The 15,474-nt window shown below is 39.8% G+C and overlaps 1 protein-coding gene across 4 annotated transcripts in view; it reads right to left on the bottom strand.

Moving 5' to 3' along the window:
* gab2 (GRB2-associated binding protein 2) overlaps positions 1-15,474 on the bottom strand; it is a 286,643-nt gene that overhangs the window by 6,742 nt on the left and 264,427 nt on the right. For all 4 annotated transcript variants that reach the window (XM_063052852.1, XM_063052850.1, XM_063052851.1 and 1 more), the window contains 3 exons: positions 3,691-3,785; positions 2,382-2,667; positions 1,434-1,524 (listed from right to left, as the gene is read on the bottom strand). In XM_063052852.1, the coding sequence (XP_062908922.1) occupies positions 1,434-1,524; positions 2,382-2,667; positions 3,691-3,785 (472 nt within the window). The remainder of the gene's footprint in view (positions 1-1,433; positions 1,525-2,381; positions 2,668-3,690; positions 3,786-15,474) is intronic.

Below are 15,474 nucleotides of genomic sequence, written 5' to 3'. Positions count from 1 at the left end.
TGTGACACCCTGCAACCTGATTAAATTATTTAAAATATGTTAATTTTTAATGCCTGTATATTACTATTGATTGTGCATAGACAGGAAATGGAAGGATGCTTCTCCTGCCTAGAATGGTGGTGGTGGTGTCACAGATTGAGGTACTTAAATTATAGAGCAAGAGATTTAGGACTGAGCTAAGGAGAAAAGTCTTTACTCAGAGTGGTGATCTGAGAACCTGAGATTGATGAGCAGGAGTGATGATACCAAAGAGCTGTTGAGGAATGGAATCATGAAAGAAAAAGTGAAGTGGTTTATTAATGCAGTAGATAGAAATGGTGCTGTTGAAGAGAGAGTTTGCCCAGATTTGGTAGTGGATTGAGCTTGTGTTATGTTAAGTACAGAGCTTGAGGACTGCTAAATATCATGGCTGGCCTGTAATCCAAAACATGAAAGGTTGAACTTCAGTTGAATCATTGAAAACATCAGATAGTTGCCAAGGGAGAAAAATTACTCTGAAACTGAGCTTTGGTAGAAAAACCAAATTGAATCCCATGGGGAGAAAAGAGCATTTCTGGAAGCAACTGACACTGTGTGAGCATTCCTTCTGTTCTTTCCACTCACACTCATTTCCCCCACTCCATCGTTATTCTAATCCCTTAACAACTGATTTCCAGCATTTTTCTGCTTCTAATGATAGGCCATCAACCTGAAACATTAATCCTGCTTTACTCTCTAAAGATGCACTCCAACCTACAGAGAATTTCCATTATTGTTGGTTATTAAGTACACAATCGCAACAAGTTACCTGCAAAACCATAATCATGTTCAACAGCAAAAATAGGATAAGGGTTTTTAGAAAGGGATCAGTAAAATAAGTGCTCCAAAGCACTTGTGTAACCTACATCTATGAAATAAACCTAAGTTTTTTTATTCGTATATTATTGTCACATATACAAAGATACAGCACACTAGCTTGCTAGCATATTGTTCATACAGACCAAATCATTACACAGTGCAGAGACAGAACAAGGTAAAACAATAGCCATGCAGAGTAAAGTGTAAATGAGGTAATTGTGGGTTAAGAGTCCACCTTATCATACAGAATCTGATAACAGTGGATAGAAGCTGTCCTTGAGTCTGGCGGGATGTGGTTTCAGGCTTTTGTATCTTCTGCCCAAAGGAAGAGGTGAGAACAGAGAATATCCAGGGTGTGTAGGTTTTTTGATGATGCTGGCTGCTTTACTGAGGCAGTGAGAAGTACAGACAGGACCTATAGAGGGGAGGCTGGTTTCTGTGATGTGATGAGCTGCGTCTACTACACTCTGCTGTAAAAGGTCCACAACTTTCAAGCAAGTACAACAACAACAACTTTTAAAAGACTGGTGGACTTTTTTAACAATTATTCATTAGTTCCAACTAGAGACCTAGTGTGTGCTAAAATAAAAACTTACACTGGCCTGGACCAAGATCTGGTAACCGGAGACTTGAAGGGAAGTTCATCAATGACTGCATGGTTTCTTGCTTCCAAAGGTCCTGCCTTGGCTAAAATATAAACATAAATGAATGAAGTGAGAAATATAGCATTATTTCATATTAATGGGGAGATGAGCTAACCCTTACATTGCCAATTTCTGGAAGTATCCTTCTGTTAGAATAAGCAGTGTTGCATTAAATTCTATCTGCAGTATGTATTATTTACCAGTACACTGGAATTACTAAAGATCTGATAGCACATGATCCATATGAAAGAGGATCAGCAGCCTTATGGGAATGTCATCCTCCAAGTCACACATCAACTTGACTTGAATGTGCATCATATTTGTGTCATACTTTAACAAAGCCATCATTGCCTACTGAAACAGCCAGAGGACAGATGGTGGTCTTGTCAGCAAAACTCACAACCCTTTAATAATTGTATAAAAGGTAAATCACTGCATCACTTGAACTTGTAACTCAACCTATAACGACGTGTTATGATTATATGTTGGGGACTGAAAATGTACATCTTTTAACATTCATTTTTTTTTGCTTGGGGGTGTCACTGGAAGTCCAGCATTTGCTGTCTGCTCCTACCAACTTCTAGTGGAGTGGCTTATATACATTTAAGATTCAATCACATTTGCCAGATCCATATAGAGCAAGGACGGTAGGATGTTTGACATGAGTGAAAGATTTTACAACAGATAGTTCCCTGGTTTATCATACTTAAGGCTAGGATTTTTTAAAAGGCGTATTATTAACCAAGATGTTATTTGAACTTGGCATTCTGGAATATTAGTCATGTCCTCTGCATCACTAGTCTGATAAATTAACTACCATACCACACTACTTTTGCAGATCTGTTACCAAATAAAAATAATATCTTCCAGAAGTATGCAGATGAAATTGCTAAAACTCACATTTTCTGTCAGGTTTGAGGTTCCGGTTGACTGGAGGTGGCAACAAGTCTGCTGGGAAATTAGGTTTGAAAGGGAAAGAAGCTGTACTTCCTTTGCGGGTCGGAAATGTAGCTGAAGAGAATCCGGAAAAGTCAAAGTGGTGGGGGCCAGGACTCATCGGTATGTACACGTCCTGATGACTTTCCAAGCCGGTTGTAACAAATGGGGACAGGGAACCTGGGTTCATTGGCACATAATTGTCCTCAGATTCCACACTTTCTGACTGGGAATCTCTGTACTTTGTTCTCTGTGAAGGCACAAAAGATTTGTCTCAATTTAATCCAAAAGCACAACTACATAAGTTTCAATGGAACCCACAGAAAATACTGGAGGAACTCAGCAGGTCAGCCAGCTTCTGGGAAAAAAAAACAAACAGTCAATGTTTTGGGCTGAGACTCTCCTTCAGGACAGGAAAGGAAGGGGAAAGATACCAGAATAAAATAAGGAAGGATAGCTCGAAGGTTATAGGTGAAGTCAGGTGGGTAGGAAAGGTAAAGGGATGGAGGGAAATGACTCTGGTAGGAGAGGAGAGTGGATTGTAAGAGAGAGGGAAGGCAGATGGAACCCGGAGGGAGGTGATAGGCAGGTGAGAAGAGGTAAGGGCCACAGTGGGGAATAGAAGAAGAGGGGAGGGGGAGGGAAATCAATGTGCCCAGATGGAATATAAGGTATTACTCCTCCGCCTTGAGGGTGGCCTCTTTGTGGCACAAGAGAAGGCCATGAACTGACCTTTTGGAACGGGAATCAATCTCTACTACTTCCGCCAGCAGCAACAGAATCCCGCCACCAGGCATGTCTGCTCCCTTGCCTTGCCCTATACTTTCTGCACGGATCGCTGCCTCCATGACTCGGCCCTCCTCACCCGTTCCCCTCCAGGTACTTGTCCCTGCAACCGTGTTAATGTTACACCTCCCCCTATACGTCGTTCCCCACTATTATTTAGGATGCTAAACAGTCCTTCAAGATGAGACAGTACTTCATCTGTGAATCAACTGAAGTCATTTATTATATCCAGTACTCCCTGTGCGGCCTCCTCTAATCTGAAGCAGATTGGGAGATCATATCATCGAACAACTCTGCACAGGCAGATCCCAGAAATTGTCACAAGGTAATGAAAGAGATTGCTATTACTTCAGTCGAAACATTGGCTTACAGTACAAGCAATATTTATAGCAGAATACATCATACAGTATAATATGCAGCAAAGAGTCAGAAATAAATGAAGCCAATGTGTGTAAATGGTTTGTAAAAATGTAATTGTGCTTCTTACCAAGTAAGAGCTGAATCCATCATTAACAGACTCCACAGAGCGCCCCTCAGTATTTGAAGTAAGGCTGGGACGGTCGTATGTTTCACATGAAGAAGCTAATAAGGCAGAAACACTAGTTAGAAGTTTTTAAAATAAGTCTACATATCCACATGTGATAGATATTCACTTACTGGTGGGTTTTTTTCCTGCTAACCTTGCTTTCTAAACACAGCATCTTGTAAGATGAAACAGTTGTTAGTAAATTCCCAGTTAACATTTTATTTAACTTCAGGTTGTAAATGTAAATCAGTTCTCAGTTCTTAAAATGTGAGTGAAGAGCACTCTTTACAGACCAGCTTTGCAAGTAGTCTCTGTATTTTGAGGATGCTCTGCCCCTAGACAGTCCCTGCACCTGCTTTATCAATGTTCAAGAATAGAGTATAAGATAATCCAAAGGGTCTCGGCCCAAAACGCCGACTCTACTTTTTCCACAGATGCTGCCTGGCCTGTTGAGTTCCTCCAGCATTTTGTGTGTGTTGCTCGGATTTTCAGCAAGTGAACATTTTCTCTTGTTTAAGATAATCAGTTGTTTAATTTGGGTTGTTTCAAACATACAAGATTCAAAGTACATTTATTATCAAAGAATCTATAAATTATACACCTTGACATTTATTTACAGCCACCAAGCAAGAGACCCAAAGAACCCAATTTAAAAAAAAGAAAGACCATAACAAGCTGACTCTTAAGTTGCTTAGTTCAAGGAAGCTCATGGAACAAATGAATAATATCATTTAGCATATCAATAACTGATATGTTTATAGTTTGAAAGGTTTATTTACTAAAAAAAAGTTAGCTTTATAGTATTAATGGTAGCTAGCTAAGATCTATGTCTCCAAAAGATGTTAAAAGGAAATCTGAGAAAATATCACATGCTTGTGAAAGCCTCTCAAATGGCTGGAAAGGGGATAAGTGTAGCGAGCAGTTCAGGCTAATTAGGAACGGAGTAAGCAACATCAAGAAACATGGAAGAACTACAACCGATTTCTCCCGCTCTGTGATGGACAACTCGTTTGTCTGTATCTCTGGTATGTCTTTTCAGTTTATAGGAATTGTACCTGTGTTTTGGAGATCCTTTGTCATTTTGCTTTATCCTTTGTGTTTAAGAAATGCTTAATGCTTTAGGTTTTGGAAATGGTTTGTTATAGAAATAGTTTAGTAATTTGAAAAAGTTTTAAAATGTTTCAAGATTCAAGATAAGATAGAAATCCTCTGTGAGAATTGGGAAATGTTTAAGATAGAAATCCTTTGAGTTTTAAATGTGTTTTAAGACTCTTGTTTGGATTTAAGTATGTATAGCTGAAAATAAATGAATTGTGTTGTAAACTACTTTATTAGCTGGAAGTATCTTCTCCTTGGTAGGTAGAGGGGACCCGCTGCTCTAATAGTGGGCATTGGCAGCTAAACACGCCATGGAGAATAAACAGGGAAGTGAACTAGTCTGTGAAGGTTGGGTAGTTACAGTATAATCTTCCTTTAGTGAGAGTTTGGCGCGGACTAGAAGGGCCAAGATGGCCTGTTTCCGTGCTGTAATTGTTATATGATTATATGGATAATATCCATCACAGTGAAACAAAGGTCCTTCTCCCTTCCCTCGTCATTCAAGGAAATTCCCATCGCTATAGCATAATGCTTGCCCCTCTAGCTCTGGTTCTCAGATTGGTTTGGAACTGATGTTAAGTTAGACTGTATAGATATTATTTTCCTTGTAATTTAACTTCCTTACGCTGGTTTTTATTTTTATAAAGTTTTCTTGGTGGTTACAGCTCCTCTATCTTTCTGGAAGCTCCTTGGTTCCAATGATAGGTATCACGTTACTTGAATTTGGTGTGTTTCTTTGTGATTACAGCTCCTCTATCTTTCTGGAAGCTCCCTGGTATCACGTTACTTGAATGTGGGCTATCTTACTGACTGATTCAAGCAATGGAATTTGACGGAATTTATTGCTGCCGGCAAATTGGTATAAGAAGGCCAATCACTGTGGATTGGCCTCTTTCTGCCTTTGCCTTCTCCTTGCTACTAGTCTCTGCTTTTGCTACTCCCCTTCCTTAGTTCCTTTGTTCTTTGAGCACTTAATAAAATGGCCATAAGCAATAAGTTTTGTGGCTCATTCTTGACTTCTAAAGAACCCTAGATCAAAAATATCAGTATCCAACAATTTTGGCACAGTCAGCATGTGGTTGCAAAAGTATAGCACTCCGAAGGGTCCCAGATTAAATGGAAACTTTTGAAGTGCATAATTAAAAAGGAAATACGACCTTCATCCTTATTTTCCAAATCATCTGGGAAATCACCTAGTCCTTGCTTCAATACATCATCTGGTGGAAGTTTCAGAGTGAAGGAAACCTCTATTACATGTGGCTAATGTGGAAAAATCAGATCAGCACTAAAATCAACACCGAGCTCAAATTAAATTTGTACTAACCAATGGAGTATCTAAGAAACTTACCAATTGTAATCTAGTGCTTAAAAACATCCTAAAACAATATTTTGATTATAATCCTATAAAGATAATTCTCATTGCAATCCTACGATAATTATGATTACACTTCAATAATATTGGATTGCATTGAAACAATACTTCAACTGCAGAATTGAGACAATGGCCAAAGTCGTGAAACCTAGGGGGAGCTGAATCTCCAGTTACACGTGAACAGATGACTAAGAATTTGAGTTCTTACATGAATAAAATATTTCAATTTGATAAGATTGATGAAATATTCTGGATGATACAGAATATACCATCAATGTTGAATCTCATGAAATGTGGCTCTTGTATGATATTGAGAAGGTATGGGATAAAGTTCAGAGAATGCCTTCAGGGAAGGATAAATAACAGCTGAACGTTAGCAGTAATATTTCAGTTACGAAAGTGTGAGCACACTGGGACAGAAGAACAGATCTGTAAATTGAAGCCAACATGCAGTCAGGTTGAGAACCGAATTAGTGACTTAACTGAGCAAACGGAAAAGGAAAGGGAAAACTGTGATAAACTACAACAAGTGGTATGACAGAGACAGTAAAAACTCTAAAGAACAAATCTTTGCATTAACTGAATGAGTATGATGGGTGTAATCAAATGAAAGTACATTGTACAGAGCTTTGAAATAAACTGAAGCAGTATCAGAAAGCCCAGCAGGGACCTCAGGTGGGGGGTCCTCCTAGTGACACTTCTCCATGGGAAACACCCCTGCTGCCGGACAGTTCTCTGAGACACCACCACTATCTGAACTATGAAGAATTACATGAGGGACACGACTTGAACTGTACAACAACCTCTAGTGACTCGTGTGAGGTTATCAGTGATGAAAGAATAGGATGGCAGCTATGTCACGCCTTGCTCCAATAAAGACCAACGAAGTGAAGATGCTCAGGACTGAAGATGGAACCAATGAAAGGAGACAGATAGTTTTTCATCAACCACCTGAATCAGAAAAGATTGATAAATGGTCCAAAGAAGTTCCACATCTTAGAAAAGGAAGTTTGAAGACATTCAACGTACGAAGAACATATACAAACTGCACCAATATGATGGCATCCAAATTTTGGCTGCTATGTTGTCTTCTCAACAAATCAGACAGTTGAATCGTAGTGCTGACAACAACATGGGAGGTGATAAACAAAATATACAAGATGATCAGGATGATTGGAAGAACAGGCTGCAATACAGACTGATTGGAGAAAGTGGTTGATTGCAAGCAGAAGATTTTTGAGGATGTTTCTGAATATGAGGAATACTACAGGCAAGGGTGGTTAAGTTATTCTGCAGTTCTGGGAATAAATGAAGATAACATAGAGGACTCTACATACGATCCTTGGAGTTAACTTTTATGGATGACTTGAAACCAGGTATAGCCAAAATGGTGCAGCTGACAAAAATGAATTGGAATGAAGTTGTTGTTCCATGTGGTGAGCTAGTGCAAGCTGCCAAACAAGTGGAATTAGATGATGAAGTCTGAATAAGATCATTACAAGTGGGTCAGTTACTGTTGATCAACAGCCACTGACCATGGATCAATAGTCATTGCTTGCTAGTCAGCTTGCTGCAGGAAAGTCAACAGCCAACACCCAACACCCAAGGACCAACAGAAAAAGTGGGACTGAAATTCACCATGTATACCATAGCAATCTCAGTCTGAGCCACATCTTCAAGGCCAATCCTCAAGGACAAAACGTCAGTTTTGTGGTTTAAAATAAAAAAAAAGACATTAGGCCAGAAGTTATTGGTATAGAAATCAAGGTGGACAAACAAGCTCAACAACAAGTTCCTGCCAACAGGGCAGCTTGTATGTTGACTTACTAACTGGAAATTAATGTGCTGAATTCTTATTAGAGTTAGGAGCTGAGCTAACATGTATAACCAAATGTATTGCCCAAAGATGCAAAATACCATTGACTAATACAGTGGATTCTCATTAATTGGGACACATCGGGACCAGTACATCTTGGCCCAATTAGTCAATACTTCATGGAAATAGTTAAAAAGGTATTTAAAAAAGCACAAACTATGGTTTAACTGAATAACAAATTATATATTTGAATGAAATACCGAACAAGTTAGAAAACAAGCAATATTGTACTATAAGTACTACAGTATTAAAAAACTATGTATTAGTTCCTAATAGATATTGATGGAGAAAATTGTCTAGTGTACACCACCGTGTTCTTTTGTTTGACTGTCAATAAAATGAATTTGGTACAGGAAATAAAAGCATAGAACATTTTCTAAATGGAAGAAAATTCAAATCTGACTTGCAAAGGGACTTTGGAGTCCTCATGCAGGATTCCCTAAAGGTTAATTTGCAGGTTGAATTAGTGGTGAGGAAGGCAAATGCAATGTTTGCATTTGTTTAAAGAGGACTAGAATATAAAAAACAGGGATGTAATGTTGGAGTATTGTGAGCAGTTTTGGGTCCCTTATTAAAGAATGGGTGTGCTGACATTGGAGAGGATTCAGAGGAGATTCACGAGAATGATTCCAGGAAAGAAATGAGCAGCGACTGAAGCCTCTGGGCCTGTACTCATAGGAATTTAGAAGAAGGGGTGGGGGGTGGGCGGTCTCATTGAAACCTACTAAATGTTGACAAGCCTCAATAAAAAGTATGTGAAAATGATATTTTCTTTGGTGGGAGAGTCTAGGACCAGAGGGTACAGCCTCAAAATAAAGGGACATCCATTTAGAACAGAAATGAGGAATTTAGCCAATGGGTGGTGAATCTGTGGAATTCGTTGCCGCAGGCAGTTGTGGAGGCCAGGTCATTGGGTGCACTTAAAGTGGAGATTTATAGGATCTTGATGAGTCAGGGCCTGAAAGGTTACTGGGAGAAGGAGGAGAATGGGGTTGAGAGGGAAATGGATCAGCCAAGATGAAATGGCAGAGCAGACTTGATGGGCTGAATGACCAAATTCTGCTCCTATGTCTTATGATCTTATGGCCTATCCCCTTTGGTGGCAGGGCCATCAACTATTTTCAATGCCCTGAAGCCATCACACAAATGGTTTACACTTATTCATATGCCCAATTGATTCAGGTCCAGATTATGAGTGTCTCAATGTCAACCGTGGTTGGCTTTCACCGTTGATGGTCAACAATATCAGTAGACGAGGCTAATACAACGACTCCACAAAAGACCCACTGTTTACCACATGGGGCTGTGATTGGCTGAGACATCTACCACTGGGTTGGAGATCCGTCCATCATTTGTATGCCACATCCCCGACAATAAAGTCAACTGAAAGCAAATTAAGAAAGGTACTGGATGATGCCACAGCAGTGTTCAAGGATGGCACTGGAAATCTCAAGCATATCATGGTAAAAGAGTGTTAAATGAAAATGCCACACCCAAGTTTTACAAAGCCCATACTGTTCCTTATATCATCCATGATAAAATAGCCAGTGAACAAGATTGCATGGAGGCTGAAGGAATTCTTTCCAAAGTTGAGTAGAAGCCCATGAGCAATGCCAGTAGCCTCCGTCGCCAAGAAGGATGGGTTTGTTAGGATCTGTGGTGATTTTCAGGTCACTATCAACCCAATACTGAAATTAGATCAGTAGATAGAGGATATCTTTGCAACCTTTTTGGGGGGGAAACACTTCAGCAAAGATGGAGATGGAAGAAGAGTCCAAAGCGTTTCTCACTATAAACACTCACAAAGGGCTTTTTTGCTGTAAGAGGTTTATTTTTGGAGTAGCATCTGCACCTGCATTCTGGCAGAAAGCCATGGACCAGGTCCTGCCAGGCTGCCCAGACACTCAGTGTTACCTGGATGACATCATTTTTAGCAGTGACAATGACAAGGATCACCTCCAAAATCTCAAACAAGTGTTAAAAAGATTACAAGATTATGGGCTCAGAGCATGATGTGACAAGCGCAAATTCTTTAAATCAAGCATTGCTTACTGTGGTTACGTTATTGGCATACAAGGATTACATAAATGTGCAGAGAAAATTCGAACAGTGGTGGATGACTCAAGGCCAAAGGACGTGTCACAGTTGCGATGGATTACATTCCTTTGCTGAACTGTCAAAGATTCTCAGACATACTGGTAATCGTGAAAAAGTTTTCAGAAGCAATTCCAACAAGGAAAGCCACTGCCATACACACAGCAAAAACTCCAAGGACCACATTTCACTGGGAGTATTTGTCAGGAATTATGTCGACTGATGAACATTGATTGGTCTTTCCATTGCCACATCACCCAGAGTTATCGGGACAAGTCAAATGAATGAATGAACTCATCAAACAACATCTGATTAAGTATCCTGAAGAAGGTGTACCATGACCTACAGCTCTTCCTATGGTCTTATAGGAACCCCACGCAAATAAACTGTTAAATCCATTCAAGTTCGCGACAGGATATCTTATAACATTGCCAGAAACTTTTGATCTCAGAAAGGCTGATATACTGCACACATCATGGCAGACAGTTCAGTTAATTACTGTGTGAAGTTAACCCAAGATGTACAGTCTGCTTCTCAATAGGTTTCTGCCACTTGGACTCCTGGTGAGTGGTTCCTGATCTTAAAAAAATGTGTAAGGGACTACTGGGAGTTTGAAGGGAAGGTCATTATCAAGTGTTGTCAGTTACTAACTCAGCAGTAAAAGATAAAGGTAAGTGGATACGTGCTAGCTACTGTAAGCGAGGATAACACTCACTGAGGTTAATGTTGAGAAAATCTGCGAATGCTGGAAACCCAAGCAATACACACAAAATGCTGGAAGAACTCAGCGTGCCAGGAAGAGTGAAGGGTCCTGAAGGGTCTCAGCTCAAAACAGTGACTGTTTACTCTTTTCCAACAATGCTGCCTGACCTGCTGAGTTCCTCCAGCGTTTTATGTGCTTTACTGAGGTTAATGTACTAGTAACCTCTGACTCAGTGCCTACGCTGCTGGGCTACAGTGAGCAAATCACTAACCAAGTCAGAAAGCTTTGAACAAAGTCAATAACTATTGGACATCATGAGGTTTGTTCTAATATTATTATTTGTTCTTACATTTTTGCCAATTTTCCCTTCTCACAATGTCAATAGAGATGACTCAATGTATACCAGTGAGTATCAGATGAATTTGCCGATGCTGTTGATGTCTCCACCTGTTCAGTATGTCAATATGTACCTCACACTTCCAAATATTCACCAATGCTAAGTAATCAAGCAGATGTGGAAAAAACATGCACTGTCATACTTTAGCAAAGTTCATTGTCACAATCCAGCAATGGTGATATTGACATTGTGCCCATGATTCACTATTCTCAAAGGAGACATAAATATACAGTAATCATGACCCTCACATACCATCTTGAACTAGATCATTCATGTAAACATAATCAGCATGATTTAAGGAATTATATCATATCTGACCCAACTCGTGTCTTATTCTGGGATATCTATAAATCTACATTTAATGTTTGAATTGAATTGACTTTTTCTTACATCCTTCACATACATGAGGAGTAAAAATCTTGATGTTACGTCTCCATCTAAATGTGCCATGTGCAATCATAGTAATTTATAATAAATAGAACAGTCAATGTAATATAGAGTATATTCAAATCAGTGTGAGTTCATCAGTCTGATGGCCTGGTGGAAGAAGCTGTCCCGGAGCCTGTTGGTCCTGGCTTTTATGCTGCGGTACCATTTCCCAGATGGTAGCAGCTGGAATAGATTATGGTCGGGATGACCTGGGTCCCCAGTGATCCTACGGGCCCTTTTTACACACCTGTCCTTGTAAACGTCCTGAATCATGGGAAGTTCACAATTACAGATGCGCTAGGCTGTCCGCACCACTCTCTGCAGAGTCCTATGATTAAGGGAAGTACAGTTCCCATACCAGGCAGTGATGCAGCCAGTCAGGATGCTCTCAATTGTGCCCCTGTAGAAAGTTCTTAGGATTTGGGGGCCCATATCAAACTTCCTCAACTGTCTGAGGTGAAAGAGGCGCTGTTGTGCCTTTTCACCACACAGCCGGTATGTACAGACCACATGAGATCCTCGGTGGTGTGGATGCCGAGGAACTTGAAGCTGTTTACCCTCTCAACCCAGATCCATTGATGTCAATAGGGGTCAGCCCATCTCCATTCCTCCTATAATCCACAATCAGCTCCTTTGTTTTTGCGACATTGAGGGAGAGGCTGTTTTCTTGATACCACTGTGTCAGAAAGATGACTGCTTCCCTGTAGACCACCTCCTTATTGTTTGAGGTAAGGCCAATCAATGTAGTGTTGTCGGCAAATTTAATTAGCAGATTGGAGCTGTGGGTGGCAATACAGTCATGGGTATACAGGGAGTAAAGGAGGGGACATTAAATCTTAAATAAGTCATTAAAACTTAAATAAGAAAAGTTATTAAATCTTTTCATATGTTCACCATAAAAGCTACCTTTTGCTTGAGTTCAGAATGTACCATTCCAGAAGGGCACAGATTATGCAATTATACTTTACATTGACCTAAATGGGGTAATGACTCTAGAATTTTCATTGATGACACCCATCAGAAAAATATTACAGTTCAACCAGGTTTTGTCAAGCAATAAGAAATGGTCTAAATTCATACGTATTTTATGTAGGCTGGATACAGGAAGATTGCTCCCGATGTTGGGGAAGTCCAGAACAAAGGGTCACAGTTTGAGGATAAAGGGGAAGCCTTTTAGGACCGAGATTAGAAAAAACTTTTTCACACAGAGAGTGGTGAATCTGTGGAATTCTCTGCCACAGGAAACAGTTGAGGCCAGTTCACTGGCTATATTTAAGAGGGAGTTAGATATGGCACTTGTGGCTAAAGGGATCAGCGGGTATGGAGAGAAGGCAGGTACGGGATTCTGAGTTGGATGATTAGCCATGATCATGCTGAATGGCGATGCAGGCTCCAAGGCCAAATAGCCCACTCCTGCACCTATTTTCTATGTTTCTATGTGCAGAAATGGGGCTTGTACCCCTTCCACGTAATTGTTTACCATTTTGTTATTTTGCTTGTCTTTCCTGCCATGTGACATATACAGAATTTACCTTTACATTCTGAGTCCAGAAATGAGACATTTTAGTAGGAGCTTGTTTTGCATCAATTTTATTCCCATTTTATGGTGTTGCAAGAATACAAGAGCTTAAAAATGTTGCTGCAGCTTTAGAAAGTGTAAGCAATGACACAGCTGATGCCTTGGGAAAAGTAATAACAGAAATAGCAAGATGGTTCCTTAAAATTGTATGGAATTAGATCTTTTAGCAGTTGGGGGAGGGCAGTTATCGGCAAGGAGTGTTGTACTTACATACCTGACAAGTCTGAGGACGTAACTGATTTGGCCGATCATATTCATAAAGAAATGGCTAAAATACATCAATCTGATGGATGGGATTTCTTTGATTAGATTCATTTAAATCTAGGAAGCTGAGGTTACTCAATATTACAAGCCAAAATATTTGTCCTGATATGCTTTATCATGATTTACATCTTTTTTTTCTTGCATAGAGGCAATTATTAATAGAGCAGTTCAAGCTTAGATAAGTATGCCTATTTACAAAAATAATCTACACAGCAATTACGTAACCCTATGAATACCCTTTGATATTCCCATAACCTGAAGTTTTTGATTATTTTATACTTAACATAGGTACCAGTTTTCTGCCTCTGAATTTTCAGATGTAATGATTTAATGTGTGATTCAGAATCGGGCGGGGGGCGGGGGGATGTTGGATTAGGTTGCAAAATTGTTACTTTTCTTGTACTTTAAATTTCTTTTGCTTGTTTGTATTTTATATAGTTACTTGTGTATATTCTGTTATTCAATACGTTTTCTAGTGGTTACAGTTCCTCTGCATCTCTCTGGAAGCTGCTTGGTTCTATGGTGGGCATCACATTGCTTGAATGGGGCTATCTTATTGGTTGATTTAAGCAATGGAATTTGAATGGAATTTATTGCTGCTAGCAAATTGGTATAAGATGGCCAGACCACACTGGATTGGCCTCTTTCCACCTTCATCTTCTCCTTGCTACTAATCTTTGCTTTTGCTACTTCACTATCCTAATTCCTTTGTTCTTTCAGCACTTAATAAAAATGGCTGTAAGCAACAAGTTTTATGCCTCATTCTTGACTTCCAAAGAACCACAGACCAAAAACATCAGTATCCAACATTGGCATGAGTAAATGTAAATGTTGTCTCTCTCTTTGTTTCTACATGGCTTTTTTAATTTGTTGGAAAGTTCTTCCACTCGCTGTTTCCCAGCTACATATCTGGTACAGGGAAGGTAGCACTTTGACCTATTGACAGGCTGCTACTAGTGCTACTGTGACTTCACTGCAGCTCCATCACTGACACAACTCTCCCCACCGTTGAGCATATCTTCAAAAAGCATGCCTCAGGAAGGCGACATCCACCATTAAGAACCCTCACCATGTGGGACATGCCTTCTTCTCACTGCTACCATTGGTGAGGAGGTGCAGGAGCCTGAACACCTACATGCAATGTTTCAAGAACAGCCTCTTCCTCTCTGTCATCAAAGTTATGAGTCCATAAACCCATGAACACTACCTCGTCATTCCTCTTTTCACTGTTTATTAACTGTACTGCTGATTGACACCAAACAACAAATTTCATGATCATCAGACATAGCAGCAGAAGTCAGCCATTCGGCCCATTGAGTTTGCTTCGGCATTTGATCATTGCTGAAGTAATACCTTCTCAACCTTCTCCTCATGACCTTTGATGTCCTTACGAATCAGGAACATATCAATGTCTGCTTTAAATACTGGATATCAAATAATTTGACCTCCACAGCCATCTGCGGCAATGAATTTAACAGATTCACCACCCTCTGGCTAAAGAAATTCCTCCTCATCTCCAAAGGAATGTCCCTCTATTCTTGAGGATGTGTCCTCTGGTCCTAGACTACCCCACTATTGGAAACATCTTCTCCACCTCTACTCAGTCTAGGCCTTTCAATATTCGATAGGTTTTAACGAGATCTCCCCTTATTCTTCTTGTTTAGTAATATTTCAAACTCAGCAATTAGATTTTAAACCTGGATTTTCTTCTTCTGTATGGTTCTATACAATAAATTTATATCCTCAGTGCTGCTAAAATGCCATTATGTGCATTCTGTTATACAGTGTTGTTTGGCTTTAATATTATATTACTATTCACCCTACAATTCTGTGAATGTGTTTTCTTTAGCTTTGGATTACATTATTGTAGGTTTCAGTTCCATTGACCCATTAGTAATCTGCTTTCAAGTCACAGACAGGAAGTGCTAGAAGC

Source organism: Mobula hypostoma, chromosome 7, assembly GCF_963921235.1.
Source record: "Mobula hypostoma chromosome 7, sMobHyp1.1, whole genome shotgun sequence".
Lineage (NCBI taxonomy): Eukaryota > Metazoa > Chordata > Chondrichthyes > Myliobatiformes > Myliobatidae > Mobula > Mobula hypostoma.
The sequence above is the reverse complement of the archived record's forward strand: the minus strand, read 5'-3'. Positions and strand labels throughout refer to the sequence as shown.